The sequence below is a fragment of the Chiloscyllium plagiosum genome, chromosome 9 (assembly GCF_004010195.1).
Source record: "Chiloscyllium plagiosum isolate BGI_BamShark_2017 chromosome 9, ASM401019v2, whole genome shotgun sequence".
Taxonomy (NCBI): domain Eukaryota; kingdom Metazoa; phylum Chordata; class Chondrichthyes; order Orectolobiformes; family Hemiscylliidae; genus Chiloscyllium; species Chiloscyllium plagiosum.
The window spans coordinates 72,162,135-72,183,061 of NC_057718.1; the positions used below are offsets into that span (position 1 = coordinate 72,162,135).

The 20,927-nt window shown below is 41.5% G+C and overlaps 1 protein-coding gene across 1 annotated transcript; it reads right to left on the bottom strand.

Annotated features, from left to right (window-relative positions):
- Window positions 1-449: 449 nt before the first annotated feature.
- gtf2h5 (general transcription factor IIH, polypeptide 5) lies at window positions 450-16,638 on the bottom strand. Its single transcript, XM_043696191.1, has 3 exons — window positions 16,478-16,638; window positions 6,491-6,594; window positions 450-2,728 (listed from the first exon to the last, which is right to left on the bottom strand). Exons 2-3 carry the CDS (start codon window positions 6,523-6,525, stop codon window positions 2,548-2,550), a joined length of 216 nt encoding a protein of 71 aa, XP_043552126.1. The 5' UTR covers window positions 6,526-6,594; window positions 16,478-16,638; the 3' UTR covers window positions 450-2,547.
- Window positions 16,639-20,927: the final 4,289 nt, after the last annotated feature.

A 20,927-nucleotide genomic window follows, 5' to 3' on the forward strand; every position in this document is an offset into this window, starting at 1 on the left:
AGGTGAATTGGCCATGCTAAATTGCCCGTAGTGTTAGGTAAGGGGTAAATGTAGGGGTATGGGTGGGTTGCGCTTCGGCGGGGCGGTGTGGACTTGTTGGGCCGAAGGGCCTGTTTCCACACTGTAAGCAATCTAATCTAAAAAAAAAAAAAAATTTAGGATCTGTTTTCATTTACAAATGATGTGGAGATGCTGGTGTTGGACTGGGGTGGACAAAGTTAAAAATCCCACAACACCAGGTAATAGTCCAACAGGTTTATCTGGAAGTACAAGCTTTCAGAGCACTGCTCCTTTAAATTCTGTGTCCTAGTACCTGATATAGTAACAGATTAAAGTGTCATGCAACTGATGCAAAGTACTGAACAAACCTACATTTGTATTAATCACTTAAAATGGCTGTGTGATTAATATGTAAATTCCAGAACATTTTTCAAGTCACAGTCCCAAGATAACTTAAGTTTTTTAATATAAAACCTTATCAGCTCAGATAATACATTAATAGTGTGAGTCTGTCTGCATCCCAATCTTGAGTCAGACTGATTTTATTTCCAAAGTAGGAGTACCATGCAAGTTGAACTTTCAAAATGTCCTGTGCAAAACAAGGATTAATTTACACATCAAGTATAGTGTCTCAAGCCAAACAGAAACAAAAATTAGACTCACTGGAAAGCACTAAAAAAATTGTGCACTGCTCAAGTCGGAAGATTTTTTGAGTGAAATGGAAGATTTTAATTTTATTTAATAAATCCAGTTTGTTCGACAATAAACCTTGGCTTTCCAAATTAACATCTGTTTTCAAAACAATCACTTTCTGCTCATCATATAACACCTAACAAAAAAACATCAAATGTACCAAACATATTAAATTTGATGGCAGAATTCAGGCTTTCCTTCCCTTTGCATTCTAATTTACCAATGAAGACCATACACAGGGGCCATCAATCTATATTATGCATTGAACTTTCAGAAGAATATATGTTCCTAGACACAAATTAGTCGGATATCAAAAACAAAAACAGTTCATTCACTAAATGACTCTTATTCTTTAGATACCGAACTTCAGTTGACTTCAAATGGTTTTTGCATCGACCTTGCCTCAAACTTCAATGAATAACAAATTCCCACAAAACAACCGTTACAGCAATGTACATGTGCCATCTAGAGCTTAGTCCACTAGACAATTTCACACTTCATATAAAAGTGGCAAGCAAAATGTTAATACCATGATGTACTGGCACAACAGATCAAATCATCTCTCTTTTTACTGTAAAATTCATTGAAATTCTAGAAGTATCACATACATTTTGTTGTAAATTCTCAAATTGTTTCAATGTGATTTTTTTTGTTTAAAGTTGTAAATCTTTATTCTTATCATTAGCATTCAATAAGGTTTCCCAATTGTATGAGACTGAATTATTTTTTTCAAAATGGTACAATCCAAGCAGACTGAAATTTATCAGAAGTGGAAGGTTGATTTACAAGAATAGGTTGAAATATATATTTTGGTGCAAAGGAATTGTATATATCTGGTCAACTTATGTGCAACAATTTAAAGTAAAACTCATGAAGCGAAAGCTAAGTTCAATAGCTGCTTGGTAAGGGTCCAAATATGTTCTTTAATACATATGAATTGCCTTGGAGGGTTTTCTTGGATTTTGCTGTGAAAAGCTTGCACAGCTTTAACATTTACGGCTTTATAAAAGTCACTTACTCTACAATACACAGATTAAGAAAAATACGTGTTCTTGCAATTATAATCTATCCTTAGGACTGTTCATTTTATCAATTTACTAAGAGCCACTTCTTATAAAAATAGGACTAATGGAATGTTCAATAAATGAAGACAGATAATCTAAAAGTGAGCTAGCAATAAATGTAGAGAAAGTTAAGGCAATAGCTCTTGAAGTACCTACCTGGGTTCCAATCTGTTTATAATACTAAAATAACTTAACATAAAAGGTACTCTTATGAAAATGAGAATTAATTACAATGTAAGGGACCCAAATACCTTCAAACATGGGCTAGGGATGTTTTGCAAATTGCAAATTAATGTGTATTTGAGAACATCAACAAGAGGTGGCCTCAACCAAGGTAAACAAGGAAAAGGATGAGTGTCATTTATGCTCATTCATTGAAAAGTATGCAGTGGTGGTGGGATGTAGAGACAAATGAATATTTTGGAGATTTGTTTGAATAATATGGGAATAACAATAGCTTAATGAGCACAAGTCTTCAGCAAAGTCATGCATAATATGTTGAAGTAGCAACAGAGTGTCCCCAAATGGGCTTTCCACTTTCCATTGCATGTGAGAGCATCTCTGGACTCACTTGGAGTAAAAGGCACATTAATCGTAGATCAACCTTTTAGGTCCAGTAAAAACTATCCAGTTCTTAAAAATACTTTTAAATACCAAAACAATTTTTAGCAGAAACTTTTTGTACAGCATTTTGCTCGGTTACACTCCTATTTTAACATTAGATTAACTGATAACCAGCTGTTACAAAAGAAAAAAGGAGTCTGAGCCATTTCAATAACTCCTGACCAATTTACTTCTGCATTAATGGAAATGAGTTTTGATCCATTAAGTCTCCAACTTTTTCTTGTAAGACATGGACCACCTCAGCCAGGACAAATAGATGAATTTCATCCAGGTCTTGAATTACAAATTTTTTCCCCAAAGCATTTGTATCATCCAAGTACAGCAAGAATTGTTTCATGGCTGGGTCACTATAAATACAAAAATTGTGAGAAATTAGATCAATATTAACAAAGTCCATTCTCAGTATGCCACAACTACCCATGTTTATTAATACATAAAAGATACGGCAACCTTAAAACAAATGATATTTCTCTGGAAAATATGCAAGTTAAACACAGACACAAATATTACATAAGCTGGTTTCCGGTCAGAGCAAAGAACAATGAAAGCCCTTAGGGCAGCACAATGTGGTTAGCAGTGCTGCCTAGCAGCGTCGGGGACCCGGGTTCTATTCCAGCCTCAGGCATCTGTCTGTGTGAAGTTTGCACATTCTCTGGTGTCTACGTGAGTTTCCTCACACAATCTTGTGCAGGTTAGGTGAATTGCTAAGTTGCCCATAGTGTTCAGGGATGTGGAAATTAGGTGCATTAGTCAGGGGTAAATGTAGAGTAAAAGGGTCGGGGAACGGGTTTGGGTGGGGTGCTTTTCGGAGGGTCAGTGTGAAATTGTTGGGCCAAAGGACCTGTTTCCACACTGTAGGGATTCTGTGATTTGCCATTACTAAAGACTAAAACTCATTGCTTTTCTCAATGAGGAAGAATATTACCAACTGCAATGAAACCCAGAAGTACTAAAGAAACTCAGCAAGTCTGACAGATATTGGGGATAGTAAAAGAGTTCACATTTCACCTGTAATATGACTCTTCTTCAGACTGTCCAATTGTTCTACACCCAACTCCACATCAGAATGTGGGTTCCCTGCTGCTGCTTTGAAGTGAAACCTGAACAGACTCCATTCAACATTCCTCTCCTTCACCAAGCTTAGCTTGTTCTCTCATTGAACAACTTCTTGAGTAATTTATTTCATTTCTTCCAAGTAAATGGTATGACTACGAGTATTTGTATGCACTCCAGCTATGCCTGGATTTGTGTGAAATACACCTTGCTCCAGTTCTACTCAGCCTCCACAAACCCTCCACCTCCAAGTCTTCTCCAGAAATTAAATCTCTTCAAGTTTGCTTCTCATTTCTTCATTTGCTCACAGGGTCCATCTCTGACTCTTCTCTTCAAAGAGAAATAAACTGTACAGCAGAAAAAGAGGCCCTTCAGGCCACCAAAACTACACCAACACATACAGTCATTGAGGGGAAGGTGAGGACTGCAGATGCTGGAGATCAGAGTGTGGTGCTGGAAAAGCGCAGCCAGTCAAGCAGCATCCAAGGAGCAGGAGAATCAACATTTCAGGCATAAGCTCTTCATCAGGAATGAGACTTGTGGGCCAAGGGGGCTGAGAGATAAATGCGAGAGGGAGGGGATGAGGCTGGAGGGTGGGGGGGGGGGGGGGGAAGGTAGCTGGGAATGTGATAAGTAGATGAAGGTAGGGGTGAATTCCTTGGTGAATACCTATGCAAAGTACTCTTTAAGAATTTCACCCATTTTCTCTGACATCATGCACAACTTTTCTTCTTTTTCCTTGTGTGGGCCAAACATGTCTCTAGTTACTCTGTTGCTCCTGATATATGAGTAAAAGGCTTTGTGATTTTAGATTAGATTAGATTAGATTAGATTAGATTAGATTAGATTAGATTCTAAACAGCATGGAAACAGGCCCTTCAGCCCAACAAGTCCACACCGACCCTCCGAAGATTAACCCATTTCCCTTTGACTAGTGCACCTAATGTTATGGGCAATTTAGCACGGCCAATCCACCAGACCTGCACATCTTTGGACTGTGGGAGGAGACCCACGCAGACACGGGGAGAATGTGCAAACTCCACACAGTCACCCGAGGCTGGAATCGAACCCGGGTCCCTGGCGCTGAGAGACTGTAGTGCTAACCACTGAACCACCATGCCGCCCACATTTTCCTTAACCCTGTTTGCTAAAGATATTTCATGAATCCTTTTAGCTCTCTCATTTCCTCGTTTCAGATTGGTCCTACGTTACCAATATTCTTCCAAAGCTTTGTCTGTCTTCAGTCACCTAGACCTTATGTATGCTTCCTTTTACTTGTAGCTAGTCTCATAATTCCATCTGCCAATCATGGTTCCTTAATCTTGCCATTTCTATCCCTCACTTTCACAGTCTCTCCTGCACTATAATCAACCTCTCTTTAAAAGTCTCCCACATATCAAATATGGATTTACCTACAAACAGCTGCTCCCAATCTACATTTCCCAGGTCCTGTCGAATTGTTGTATAATTGGCCTTCCCCAATTTAGCACTCTTCCTTGAGAACCACTCTCATACTTGACCATGCCTATTCTAAAACTTATGGAATTGTGATCATATTCCAAAGTAATCCCCTATTGAAACTTAAACCACCTGGCCAGGCTCATTCCCCAGCACCAGGTCCAGTATGGCCCCTTCCCGAGTTGAACTATTTCCATACTGCTCTAGAAAACCCTCCTGGATGCTCCTTACAAATTGTATTCCATCTAGACGTCTAAAACTAAGTGAATCCCAGTTAGTGTTGGGAAAAGTAAAATCTCCTATAATCACCACCCCGTTGCTCCGACATCTTTCCTTAATCAGTCCACTTTTGGATGAATATTTGGTCCAATGAGAAGTTATGGAGAAAATTTACTGGAATGTGTCGAGGGAAGGGGGATTTAAGCTCCCAAGTTAGTTGAGGGAAGCTGATCTAGTTCTCCTTGAATCAAACGAGATTGAGAAATTATTTAATAACAGTATCATAAGATTATGCCAATGCAGACAAAGTAAAGCTGTCTCATTAATTGATTGTTCCCTGGTAGTTGCACGAAGAGCCAAGAATCTGGGCAAAAGATAACGGGTATGAGGAATGAGAATTCCTTGTTTAAAATGCAATGGGTGATAATGACCCGGAGATCAATGTACATAGAGGTGACAGAAGTATAAAGTAGATTTCAAATGGAAGCTGAACAGGCACTTGAAAAAGGCAACCATGTAAGGTTCAGGATAAAGGGGATAAATAAGTCTGACTGGGTTGCTCTACAGAGATGCACCACAGCTTCAACAGGCCAAACAAACAAACAATCTGCAACCGTACTATATACAGGGGAACCTTGATTACCCAAATATCGCTTATCCGAATTTCGGATTATCCAAACAAGATCGCAAGGTCCCGATGCTTGGCTAAACTGTGTTATCCAAAATTTAATTATCTGAACATCCAAAAAAAAACTCCCCATCCATGGTACAGGTTCCTCTGTACCAGTGACTGTGACATGTAAAATAAAGTATACATTACTGAAATTCACAAAATACTTAGAGGTCCTTTCCTATTTATGTAAATTTACTATTTACAAAGCTGAAACCAAGCTCCTCGCCAATTGGAATTGTGCAACAGCTTCAAATGCCTCTATTTAATTATGGTTAGTCATATCTATAACTACAATGATTTCCTTTATAAAAAGGCTAAGAAAACACTGCAAATTCTAATACATAACCATCATTAAATTCTGGCAGGTGAAGCTTCTTATTTGGAATGTTTCCTCCCCTTTGCAAATATTTAAATTGTTTCAGTCCCACTTGGAACATTATTCAAGTAACTAGTGAATGCCACATTTGCTGAAGTGTGATATATCACAGCAAATGTGCCTATTCCAAGAAATGCTTTTCACCTATTGAGCCAGAGATCGAGAAAAATGTAATATTGAGTTACTAGGGAAAACCTTGAGAGCAGGAAAAAAATCATCTTTGCCAAAAAACTGACTTTTTTTGTGAAAAGGACTGAAATAGGTATGTTAATGATTAATTGTTACTTTTGACAATGTGGTTCCTTTAGGAAATGCAGAAAAAGTGCTTACCATTCAATAAGAACTCCTTTTAAGACATTAACCATTTTTCAAGAGCCTCTGATATCATCAAATTGCATACGAACTAGACTGCACAGAAAGTTAATCCTTCAGAGCTAAAGAACATCAGAGACAAAATTTAAACATTATAAAGGTGTAGTACTTGATTCCTAACAGGGAACATAAAACAGTTATTAATTCATATGTACAAAAATTACATAATACAAGACTGCAGGGTAACCACGTCCTCTCCATTCATACTCAATGTGATGACGTTCATCATGCATCCATCTTTCACATAAATCTCCCAATCAAGCCAAATGTACACTGTACTGATTTATATATGCTATAAACAAGGCAATTCACCACAAATGGGCTTCACCAGCACACGATTTAGACCTGCGTTATTCAAATTGTTGTATGAAATACTCAAAGCACAGCTATACGGCTAGGTTTAATTTTCATAGTTCAAGTGCATATAGCGAGCATGGTGAAAGATTCATTCATGCTTTTCTCATATGCATATTTGTTTCAGCAATAACTTTATTCATTTTATTTGCATGGGGCAGACATTTGCCAATGTCTGATTGAATGATGACAGTCGGTGCAGAGGAGTCCACTGGCGCAGCAGGGGACAACACGTGCAAAGCGGCACTAAAGGGCAGCATTTAAAGAGTGGGAGGTTAGCAGCTGATGGCCACTAAGAGGAGCTTCACCACTTCATTGATGGGTTCAGGAGAGAACTCCTCATCTCGTGACTCACAAAGAGCATTAAAAGTATTTAGGGGTTGGTGTTATCACTGGACCAGTAATTCAGCATCCCAGGCCCATGTTCCGAAAGAAAGGGTATAAGTTGTATAAAAAGGTATGGTGATACTTAAACTCGATAAAAACAGGAATTAAACACTGGTTTAATGATTGCCATATTGACAAACATCATATAAACATCATACCATTGACAACAGGTACAAGAGTAGGCCATTTGGCCCAGAGAAATTGCTCTGCCATTCATCATGATCACAGTATATTCTCCTCCTCGACACCGTAGCCCTGCTCGCTACCTAGATTGCGTGTCTAGAATTCCATTTATTCCTTTTAAATATATTTAGTAACCTGACCCAACCATCTTATTTGGTCGAGAATTCCACATACTCATCACTCTGAGTGAAAGTGAATTCTCCATCTCAGTTCTAAATCTGTACTCTGACACCATGACCCCTTCTTCTAAATGCCTCCAACCAGAGGGACCATCACTGCATCCAGTCTTATCTTCACCGGTCAGAATTTTATATGTTTCAGAGTGATCCCTTCTTATTTTCTCTCCCAAATCTAATAAGTATACCTAGTTGACCTGATCTCACCTCATGCGACAAACTTATCAGCCCAGTAATCAACCTGGTGAACCCTCAGTGAACTCCCTCTCATGACAAGTCCAAGATTTCTTCAGTAGAAAGACCAAAACAGCATTCAATACAGCAGGTGTGATCTCATGAAGCTGAAAATGTGTTGCTGGAAAAGCGCAGCAGGTCAGGCAGCATGCAAAGAGCAGGAGAATCGACGTTTCGGGCATGAGCCCTTCTTCAGAGCTGCAGTTGCTTGTATAGAATGGTTGCTCTTGCACTCAAATACTCCTGCAGTGAAGACTAACATACTATTTGCCTTTCTAACTAATTGTTGCACCACTATACTTGCTTTCAGTGACCAGTATACAGTACAAAGATAACCAGACCTCTTTGCACATCAACATTTTCCCATTTAAATAATACCCTGCCTTTTTGTTTTTCCTATCTAAGTGCTATCTAAGTGGGATAACTTCACACTTATCCACATCATACTGCATCTGCCATGTGTTAATCCATTAAATCAATTTGTCTAAAACCCCTTGACAAGTCCTCCTCAAAATTCACAATTCCACTCAGTTTTATGTCATCTGCAAACCTAGAAATGTTAGATTTAACTCACTCATCACATAATTGGCATGTACATGTATTCTGGGAGAAAGTGAATACTGCAAGTGCTGGAGATCAGAGTCGAGAAGTGTGACATTGGAAAAGCACTGCAGGTCAGGCATCATCTGCGCTGCTGGAGAGTTAACATTTTGGGCATAGACCCTTCATCAGTAATGTTGGGCGGGGGCGGGGGGGGGGGGGGGGGGATTCTGGGATGAGGTGGGAAGAAGGAAGAATAGGAAACTGGGGAAATAGACATTGATGCCATGTGGTTGGAAAGTCCCAAGGTGGAAGATGAAGCATTCTTTCACCAGGCGAAAGTGAGGACTACAGATGCTAGAGCTCAGAATCGAGAGCGTAGTGCTGGAAAAACACAGCAGGTCAGACAGCATCCCAGGAGCAGGTGAATCGACGTTTCAGGTATAAGCCCTTCACCAGGTGTCAGGTGGCTAGGATTTTTCAGTGGAGGCGGCCCAGGACTTACATGTCCTTGATGGAGTGGAGGGGGAATTGAAGTGGTCGGCCACAGGGCGATGGGGTTGTTTGGTTCGTGTATTCCAGAGATTAGATTAAATTACCTGCAGTGTGGAAACAGGCCCTTTGGCCCAACAAGACCCTTCGAAGAGCAACCCACCCAGATATTCTCTAAAACATTCGTGAGATGGTGTCCTGTCTCCCTAATGTACAGGAGACTACATCGAGAGCAACAGACACAGTAATGAGGTACTTGGATGTGCAGGGAAATCTCTACTGGATGTAGAAGGATCCTTTGGGGCCTTAGATGGAGGTGAGGGGGTTGGTGTGGGCGCAGTTTTACACCTCTTGTGGTGGCAAAGGGAAGGTGCTGGGAGAGGAGGGTGTGTTGATGGGGGGGGGCACCTGGACCTAATGAGGAAGTTGCGAAGGGAATGGTCTCAGTGGAATGCTGATAGGAATGGGAGTGCAATATATCTCTGGTGGTGAGGTATGGCTTAGGTAGCAGAAATGGCAGAGGATGATGCGTTGTATCTGGGGATTGGTGAGAAGGAAAGTGAGGACCGGGGGTGGTTTCTGGGGGCTGTTGTGGTTGGAAGGGTGGAGTTCAATGGTGGAGGTGCAGGAAGTAGAGGAGACGTGCTAGAGGGAATTGTTGACCACGTGCTAGGAGAAATTGTGGTCCTTGGCATTGTTGACCACATCTCCCCCCTTACGTCCATCCAAGGTCCCAAAGAATCTTTTTGCATCCAGCAGAGATTTTCCTGAATATCCAAACATCTCACCTACTGTGTCCATTGCTCTTGATGTGGTCTCCTCTATATTGGGGAGACAGGATGCCAACTCGCAGAACATTTCAAAGAACACCTCTGGCATATGCATCAAACAACCCCACCGCCTGTGGCCAACCACTTAACTCCCCCTCCCACTCCACCATGAACATGCAAGTCCTGGGCCTCCTACATTTCCAAATTGGAGGCACCTGACACCTGGAAGAAGAAAGCCTCATCCTCTGCCTTGGGACCCTCCAACCACACAGCATCAAAGTTGATTTCAGTAGTTTTCTCATCTCCCTTTCTCTCATCTAATCCCAGATCCAACCCTCCAACGGGGCACTGCCCTCTTGTACTGTCCCACCTGTCCATCTTCCTTCCTACCTGTCCAATGGACCCTCTGCTCTGACCTAACACCTCCCTGTGACACCACTAGTACTACCTTCTACTCTGAAAAAGACCAACTGTTCTTGTAGATTAATGGACTCAAGCATTTTAACTAACTACTGGTGTGAGACTAACCAGAATGTAATTCAGTTTTCATCTCCCTCCTTTTTTTTCCACAATATTGAGGTTACGTTTAACACTATGCAATCTGCTGGGACTATTTGTGAATCTGTAGAATTTTAAAAGATGTCAATCAAAATATTCACTGTTTCCATAGCTACCTCCTTTAGTCCCCATGGATGTTGATTATCAAGTTCTGGGGGGTTCATCAGCTTTCAATCCCATTAATTTCTCCAGTATATTTTTCTGGACCAATATCAGTTAATTCCTCTTTTTCCATTGCATTTCAGATCGCACAAATAAATTTTTAAGACCAATTTGGCATGGTAGAGAAAACAAAGCAGTCTCATTGTTATAATGTTTTGGAATGTGACTCGAATGGTTTGTGAGGTAAGTACATGGTTTGGGCGGCACAGTGGCACAGTGGTTAGCACTGCTGCCTCACAGCGCCAGAGACCCGGGTTCAATTCCCGCCTCAGGCGACTGACTGTGTGGAGTTTGCACGTTCTCCCCGTGTCTGCGTGGGTTTCCTCCGGGTGCTCCGGTTTCCTCCCACCATCCAAAGATGTGCAGGGTCAGGTGAATTGGACATACTAAATTGCCCGTAGTGTTAGGTAAGGGGTAAATGTAGGGGTATGGGTGGGTTTCGCTTCGGCGGGTCGGTGTGGACTTGTTGGGCCGAAGGGCCTGTTTCCACACTGTAATCTAATCTAATCTAATCTACATTAAATTTAAAATCTCATTACCTCACTTGGTCATTGCTGCAAACTCAGATACCTGATATCCTGTTTTGTCGGTTTGCATTGGTAATTGTACTGTTGTCAATTCGTGCCTCATACCTCTCTTAGAACAATCCCTTGAGATTGGATACTACATTATCTATTCAAAAATAGAATTCTACATTATGGTTTCCCTTCTCTGAAAGGGTCTCGGAAATAGATTATTAAGTAGGCCCTTCTCATTGCATGATACCAAATCTTGAACAGCCTGTTCCCAAGTTTTTCCCTTCAAATACTGATCTAAAAAAAACACTTTGCTCATACTCCAGGAATTCATCTGCCACCATTCCATATGGTTAGTCCAGTTTCACTTACGTTTATAGTCACACTGTTATTGCATGCATTTCTAATTTCCCAGCTTACCACTACTATTTTGAGGCCTATAGACCACATCCAATAATACTTTCTGCCATTTGTTGTTCCTTCGCTCCACCCAGACTGATCCTACATCCAGATTTTCTGAGCGAACATGCTTTCTCATAAATGCACTGATTTCATCCTCTACTAGCAACATCACATCTCCCTTGGCTTTTTAAACTGCCTTTCAAAACTATTGAATAACTTCACGTAACCCTACAGCTATATCCTTGAAACTGTAATCATACTGTATCCATTTACAACTATTTGCACTGCGAATCTTACTGCAAATATTCTACACATTCCAATACTAAAGATTTGTCTTTTTAACACTTTGAACCTATTTGCTGCTTGCCTCTGTTTACTCTGGTTTCCACTTTCACTTCCTTTTTTCTATCTTTTACTTCTAACTTTGTTTCCCTTTCTTGCATGTTCCCACTCATGCCACCTAAACATAAAACGCTCCACGCAGGGCTAATGCATGGCCCTGCAAGGATATTGGTCCTAGGCCTGTCAAGGCGCAATCTATCCAGTTTGTAAGCTTCCATACCTAATGCCTCAGAAATCTAAAATCTTCCCTCTTGCACCAACTTTTCCATTCATAAACACACCAACATGTAGCCCTGGGAGTAACCCAAAATGACTACCTTTGAGGCAGTGTTCTTGAATTTAACTCCTAGCTCCCTATGTTTTGCTTACAGGATATCATCCACCGTTTTGGACCTGGACATGAACTATACTTTCTGGTTACTCATCTTGCCCCTTCAAAATATCCTGGAACCGCTCAGTGACATTCTTGACCAGACATGAAGGAGGCAACATACCATTCAGGCCACAAACGTATGCGTTTCCCTCATGACAGAATTTCATATCACTACTGCTGTTCTCTCTTCTTCCTCACATTGGGCAACAATCGCTAGAAAAGAATGTTCCCTCCCAGTCAGGGAACACTTCAGCAGTCAACGGCATTCAGCCTCTGATCTTTGGATAAGTGTCCTCGAAGGTGGACTTAGAGATACACAACAATGCAGAATCGCCAAGCAGAAGCTGATAGTCAAGTTCCATACCCATGAAGATGGCCTCAATAGTGATTTTGGATTCATGTCGTGCTACATGTGACCCCACCACACTTCTGAATCTGTAAAGTCTTCCTTACTGTCTTGTTTTGACAACATCACCTTGATAATTTCATAGAATCATAGAATCTCTACAGTGTGGAAACAGGCCATTTGGCCCACGAAGTCCACACCGACCATCTGAAGAGATCCTACTCAGACCCATTTCCCTACACTGTTACTTTATATTTCCCCTGACTAATGCACCTAACCTACACATCCCTGTCCACTATGGGCAATTTAGCATGGCCACTTCGGCTAACTTGCACATCTTTGGACTGTGGGAGGAAACCGGAGCATCTGGAAGAATCCCACACAGACACTGAGAGACTGTGCAGATAGTCGTCCAAGGCTGGAATTGACCCCGGGTCCCTGGCCTGTGATGCAGCTATGTTAACCACTGAGCTACCAGTTTGTACAGTTTTGAATTATTTATTGCTTTGGTTAGACTCTTGGCATGCGACTCTTATACCTATCACATTATTCCAGTCATTTAGTTTGTCTCCAGCATCACCTTTATTCTTAATTTTTTGTAATTATTTCTCTACCTCATTTAATGAGATTATAAGTCATCCCTTCGGTGGTTATTCACCTGTTAACACTTTACTCACCATCTAACACTCTTGGTCACCTACAGAGACTTATTATCTGATACTCCACTCACACCAGTTATATGATCAATGATCTTGCCGCTAAGATATTAAAAGAGTTAATTTGTTCTACTGACCTGCAAGAAATTGAATGCCTGGGGGTAAGGCGGTGTGTCTTTGTCTTATAGGTGGAATGTGGGAGGTTTACATGGCCATTTCCTTGCCACTCAGGGATGATTTACATTTTAATCCAGAAATCAATAAGAATATTACAGTTGGATTGTGACTACTCCCCTATAGATACAAAAACACAGTTTCCAACAGATGAGACCATAAAGGGATGATTTGCATTACATTATTTCTGGAGGTGGGCTGGAATGTAACTATGAGGGGATGGCTGAGGGTTGTCTTGTGGGTAGTTGAAACTTTATTGCTGGAACAGCACAGCAGGTCAGGCAGCATCCAGGGAACAGGAGATTCGACGTTTCGGGCACAGGCCCTTCTTCAGGAAACTTGTCTTGTGGGTAGTACTAACTGTGATGTTGAGAGTTTAGTATAAAGGACAGACTGTTTTCCTTGTTTAGAGAGAGCATTTGCCACGACCCTGTAAGCTCTCCGTTCAAGGTTTCTCCAGAAAACTTGTAATGTACTGTGCTTAATAAATTTGGTTGCTTTTTCACAGAGGTTGGTTTGTTACAGTTGCATCAAGTGTGTAAGAATCTCAAGAGTAAAACAACTTAACATTGCCTGTAAACTCTTCTGTGTGGTCTTCTCTCTCACTGTGCCTGAAGGGCTGTACTCAAAGCTTATGATTTCAGATAAACCTGCTGGACTATAACCTGGTGTCATGTGACTTCTGACTTTGTCCATCACAGTGCAGTACTGGTACCTCCACATCCTCATAACACCGACAACTCTGCACGGCACAGCCACTTGTGGTGCTACAGACTTTGCAGACCAAAAGAACATGTGCACATAGTGCATCTTTTTCAACTCAATTGAACAGGCGACAGCCATTCTATTGTTCATTTCACAGACTAATCAAAGTCAACCAAAATTCCTGGTTTGAGATTTACACAAAACTTAGTTAACTGTCAATCACCACTTTACTGGTGTATTTCCCATTGCAAAATCTGTACTAATCAGCACATTTGTTCTCATACAGTAAAATAATTGCTTCCCTACAAATTGGTATTTCTTGTGAGTTATCTTAAGGAGTGCAAAACAAAATGCATCTTTTCTCAGCAATACTCGTACAGTACTACTGAACGTAAAATTAAAACACCTCCACTACAATTCTCAAAGGATCACAGAGAAGTCCTTTGCTGAATCTGACTTTCATGTTTGAATTCGGGCATCTTGAACTGCTTTTCTTTTCTTTGTCCTGGTTCAATTTCATCTGGTGAGCTCTCCAGTACTGATAAGAATGTGATATGCAATGGCTTCTTCTATCATATTACTACATCAAATATCCCAATCACTTCCACTCCAGAAAAGTCAACAGCTATCTCATTCTGTATGCTTGATGATCTTCTGAAGCAGCTGAAATTCCAAACTGCATGTTCTTCTTAAATGGCATCCATAATGTTACAAGAAAATTTCTGCTTTCATCCAACGAGAGTAGTAAAGATTTTTGCCTTGGCAAGTTGTGACAACTTCAATCTCTTCAAGATTTTATTGAAGTTCTTCTAGGTTGTTTCACCATGTTGCAGACCAATCTGTGTCTCTTTCTTGATTCATTCCTCCTTTTCCAGCTCTGCTTAATTTTCAGGTGGACCTGAGAGCAGCCAGATCTCTCCAGATGATAAGATGGTTTCACAAGCTCATCTACTTCAAATTATTTACCAGGGTGACATCAAAGACTTGTGAAAACATTCTATTTTAGGTTCTGTTCAGCAGTCAATGGTCTGGTATTCAGTGAAACCAAAATTACCAGACTTTAAACTTTTTCAGCTGGGATGAGTGGATATTGTTCATGTGTACTTACCACGAGTACAAACAGTCTCAATTTTGCCTTCAATAGCTTCTTTTTGCTTCTTGGTGCAATGGTAATGTCCCCTCCTTTGAGCCAGGAGGCTTGGGTTCAAGTTCCACCTACTCAGAGGTGTATAACAACATCCCTGAACAGGTTGATTAGAAAACAAACACATAGCACCACTAGGAACAAATTACTGCAGACGCTGGAATCTGTACTGAAGACAACAAATGGTGGCGATCACAGCGCCCATAGAGAGAGAGAGCAAGCTAATATTCTGAGTCTAGATGATTCTTCATCAGAGCTGAAGTAAAGTGTAGAGGGGACAGTATTTATGCTATAGTTGGGGGAGGAAGAGTTTGGCAGGGCAGTGAAGAAAAGATGTTGGTAGTTCAGCATACACAATCAGAATGTGAGAATGGCAGAATAATGGTGTGTCTCCTGCCAGAATTGAAAGGATACTAAGTGGGATAGGAGGAAAGGGAGGATATGATAACAACCCAAAAGAAAGGGAAGTCATCTAGATTCAGATGTTAGCTTTGTTCTCTTTCCATGGATGCTGTAAGACCCTCTGTACATAGAACCAGTATCTTCCTGACACTTATCTTGACACTCTACATCTGCAGTCGTCATTCCAACAGTCACACCATGATGTTGCCTGAGATGAAAAGTCTCAGTTAAGAAGAGAGACTGGATAGGTTGAGTTTGTTTTCCTTGAAGCACAGGAGGCTGAGGGGATATCTGATTGAAGTATACAAAATGATAAGAGGCATAGATAGCGATCATAAGAATCTTTTCCCTGCAGCAAACATGTGTAAGACCAAAAGGCATAAGTTTAAAGTGAGAAGTGACTTACAGTACATCTGATAAAAAATATTTTCAATCAGAGGGTAATAAAAATAAAGAACCCACTGCCTGAAACAGTGGTGGAGACAGGTACTGTTGCAACACTTAAGAAGTATCTAGCACTGAAATTGCCAGGACTAGTGTATAACATGATTAGTGTAGTTTGGTGTTTGTTAGCACATGCATGGTAGACCGAAAAGGCCGTTTCTGTGCTGTCTGACTCTATATAACTCCTTCCTGAAGAAGGGCTTATGCCCGAAACGGCGATTCTCCTGTTCCCTGGATGCTGCCTGACCTGCTGCCCTTTTCCAGCAACACATTTTCAGCTCTATATAACTCCTGTTATCCAAGGAAGATGAAATGGAGAAAGTTCAAATTAGCATAGATCAGGTCAGATCTCTAGTGGGTGTCTTCACGCCCGGTCAGATCTGTAGTGGGTGTCTTCACCCCCTTCCCAAACAAACCTCAAATATACTATACAATATAAAAGAAACATCGGTTGGAAGCGACACATGTCTCGAGACAGCACGCCAATATTAACATGATTAAGGAAAGATTAGCATCACAAAAACACGCATAACTTTTACAATTTACAGAGGTGGAGTGGGGTGATAAAAGAGGTCAATGCACAAACCTGCCGGAACAACCATTTTTTTCTCTCGCAGCGCTAAGCAATCTGGGATAACACATGCAATTCAAACACGACCAATCAGTTAACGGCACCAGGGCCTGAGTGACATTACATTGGATGGAGTCAGAGTTGCACGTTTGAGTTCGGAGTCAAAGGAAGGTTACCTTTGATTGGGCGGACTGCGGGGATAGTCAGAAGTCTGTATTTACACTTAAGTCTCCCTGGTCCTGGACTCCTTGTAGAAATATTTTTATGTTACGTCTGCAGTTTTCCTTTCAAACTCTTGTTATCTCAATTTGAGTTGTTTTGTGATGCAAATAAACACATGAATATCTAAAATGCTGCATCACTCATTACTCAACACCAGGTTACAATCTAGCAGGTTTAATTGGAAGCAAACAAGCTTTCGGAGCGCCGTTCCTTCAAGTGGTTGTGGAGGACGCAATTGTAAGGCACAGAATTTATAGCAAAAATTTACAGTGTGATGTAACCGAAATTATACATTGAAAAATACCTTGATTGTCTAGGAGGTAAAAGCAATGACTGCAGATTAGATTAGATTACTTTACAGTGTGGAAACAGGCCCTTCGGCCCAACAAGTCCACACCGACCCGCCGAAGCGTAACCCACCCATACCCCTACATTTACCCCTTACCCAACACTACGGGCAATTTAGCATGGCCAATTCACCTGACCTGCACATCTTTGGACTGTGGGAGGAAACCGGAGCACCCGGAGGAAACCACACAGACACGGGGAGAACGTGCAAATTCCACACGTTCAGTCGCCTGAGGCGGGAATTGAACCCGGATCTCTGGCGCTGCGAGGCAGCAGTGCTAACCACTGTGCCACCGTGCCGCCCACAACAGATTCTGGATTAGTGGTGCTGGAAGAGCACTGCAGTTCAGGCAGCATCCAAGGAGCTTCGAAATCGACGTTTCGGGTAAAAGCCCTTCATCAGGAATAAAAGTCTTTCACTTCTTTCGTGTGTAAATCACAAAACGTTTTTTAAAAGTTGCATTCTAAGATTAACGAACAATTGGTGTTAGCTAGACAATATGTTGAAGGTGTTAGCCCCCTGTGTTCTCTGTCTATGCCATGATGTTTAGATTGATTCTAATCTAAAAAGTGAGATAACAGAATTTTACATGAATTCATGCAGGTTTTGAGCAAACTACAATGTAATCCTGCAAGTACCAACTGCCAACCACCAAGCAACAACTGCCAAACCTCAAACAGATCATTGTTCGTAGCAAGCTGCCTGGCTTTCAGGACAATCCCTACATCTTGTCACGGTAGGCGTTGCAAGACGTTGTCAGAGTGTGGACATTACACATGGGGACATCTCCCACCATGTATGTGGAAGGTACTCATGTGACTCAGCCAACGTTGTCTATCTTATTTTCTCTTGTCTATCTTATACGTTGCAGGCAAGGATGCCGTGAGGCATGGTACATTGGGGAAACCGAGAAAGGCTTCGGCAACGGATGACACTGCACAACAATCAACAGACAGGAGTGTTTCCTCCCAGTGGAGAGAGGAGAACTTCTTCAAGGCAGGCATCCTTGCAAGAGGATTTGCTGTAGGGTTAAAATCAACTAGGTAAAAACAATGACTGCAGATGCTGGAAACCAGATTCTGGATTAGTGGTGCTGGAAGAGCACAGCAGTTCAGGCAGCATCCGAGGAGCAGTAAAATTCGAGTTTGTTTCAGGACATGGTTGAAGAGCTTCAGGGCAGAGGAGATGACCTGGGGGTTGCAGTCAGTTGCACTTTACCGCAAACCCACAGACAACCTCACAATACTACACTTCTCCAGCTTCCACCCAAAACATATTAAAACAGCCATCCCCTATGGACAAGCCCTACGTGTATGCCGGATCTGCTCAGATGAGGAGGAACGTGACAGGCACCTGGAAGTACTCAGGGATGCCCTCATAAGAACGGGGTAAGTTGCTCAACTCATCGACCGCCAGTTCCGACGTGCCACAGCAAGGAACCATAATGACCTCCTCAGGAGACAGATACATGCTGCAACTGATAGGGTACCCTTTGTTGTTCAGTACTTCCCAGGAGCTGAAAAACTATGCCATGTTCTTCGTGACCTGCAACACATTATCAGTGAGGATGAGCACCTCGCCAAGTCATTCCCCACACCTCCACTGCTTGCCTTTAAACAACCGCCAAACCTCAAACAGATCATTGTTGGTAGCAAGCTGCCCGGCTTTCAGGACAACGCCATACAACCCTGTCACGGTAGGCGCTGCAATACGTGTCAGAGTGTGGACATGGATACCACCATTACATGTGGGGATACCTCCCATCTTGCATCATGTACATGGCAGGTACCCATGTGACTCAGCCAACGTTGTCTATGTTATACATTGCAGGCAAGGATGCCCTGAGGCATGGTACATTGGGGAAACCGAGCAAAGGCTACAGCAACGGATGAATGGGCACCGCACAATAATCAACAGACAGGAGTGTTCCCTCCCAGTTGGGGAACACTTCAGCAGTCCAGGACATTCGACCTCGGACCTTCGGGTGACCATCCTCCAAGGCGGACTTCAGGACAAACAGCAGCGAAAAGTGGCTGGGCAGAGGCCGATAGCTAAGTTCCATACCCATAGGGAGGGCCTCAACCAGGACTTTGGGTTCAGGTCACACTATAGGTGACCACCATTTACTATACACACACACAGACACTCCGACACACAGACACACACACACACACAGGCACCCCTGTACACGCACATACACACGAACACACATATTAACAGACATGCACACAGACACTCACACACACCCTTACAGACACACACACTCCCACATGCATCCTCTCAGAGACTTAGACCACTCTACACTCACGCATACACATATACACTCCCTCTCACAGACACTCACAAGCCCCCACCCCAGACACACTCCCACACTCACACATGCACCCCCTCAAAGACTTAAGAGACTCTACACTCACATAGACATGCATATACACTCTCTCACACAGACACTCACAACCTCCCCACCCCAGACACACACACACACAAAGTCCCAATACATATATTTTGTGGGGTGAATTTGTACTTGCAGAGTTACATTGTGCTTTGCTCAAAAACTGCATGAATTCATGTAAAACTCTGTTATCTCACTTTTTAGATTAGAATCAATCGAAACATCATGGCATAGACACAGAACACAGGGGGCTAACACCTTCAACATATCGTCTAGCTAACACCAGTTGTTACAGTTAACCTGAGAATGCAACTTTTTAAAAAAGGTTTTGTAATTTACACATGAAAGAAGTGAAACTATCATGGTATTCGAACAGATAAAAGACTCAACAGACAACCAAGGTATTTTTCAATGTATAATTTCAGTTACGTCACACTGTAAATTTGTTCTATAAATTCTGTGCCTTACAATTGTGTCCTCCACAACCACCTGATGAAGGAGCGTCGCTCCGAAAGCTAGTGTGCTTCCAATTAAACCTGTTGGACTATAATCTGGTGTTGTGTGATTTTTAACTTTGTACACCCAGTCCAACACTGGCATCTCCAAATCATCACTCATTACTGCTTTGGTCAGTGTGCCAAGGATATCTTTCCCCCGCACATGGGCAATTGGACAAATACAATGTTTGTTTCTAAAATACAGAGTTTGTTTCTAAGAATGTGGTCATTTTGAATTTTTGGGAACGTCAAGCAATTCCCCTCCCTCACACTCCTTTAAATCCTATGGCCTTATCCTTCTCTGCTGTACATCAACTCCAGGGCTAATTGTTCAAATCCACCTAAACACATATACCAAAAGAAACAGGGTTAGAGACATGATAGTTGGAGCAAGCAATTACTTGGTATTCTGATAAAAGATTCATATATTTCACTGAAGGATATGTCAGCCAAAATGTTTCACAAACAATGGTACATATGAAGTTAACAAAGTTGGCATGGGGTGCAATTAATGACTGATAGACAGAACAAGTTACACCCCAAGATAGCTTACCTGTATAAAGGTAAAACTTGTTCTCCGCAACATTTACAATTAAGGATGGTCAGAAATTCCTGACCAATTATCCCTTTTTTAAAATATATTTTTTATTGAAAAAAGATTTTTTTTTAATATTACAACATACACACAACACAACAATTTACAACAGTACAAAGACACCCACTAATTACATAACAAATAATAACTAACAACAAATTTTAAAATTCATGACAATAGTAATAGTTATGATAATAATACAGCTCAGCAAAACAAAGATTATCGAGAGCATAAATTTATACATATTCATGTGGTTGTAATTCCTCCTCTCTGGTTACCACATTCATTAAACAGAATCACCATGGCTAGAAAAAGGCCCTTATTAATATCGCAGAAACATCTGTGCCCCAGTAGTCCAAAGAGGGCCGCCATATTTTATAGAAATTTTCCATTTTATGGTGCACCATACT

Excerpts from the sequence above, each read along its gene's own strand:
- gtf2h5 (XM_043696191.1), bottom strand. The coding sequence starts at position 6,525 with ATGGTTAATGTCTTAAAAGGAGTTCTTATTGAATG. Across the intron at positions 2,729-6,490 it reads AAAGGAGTTCTTATTGAATG|TGACCCAGCCATGAAACAAT; the intron begins GTAAGCACTTTT and ends TTGTATTTATAG.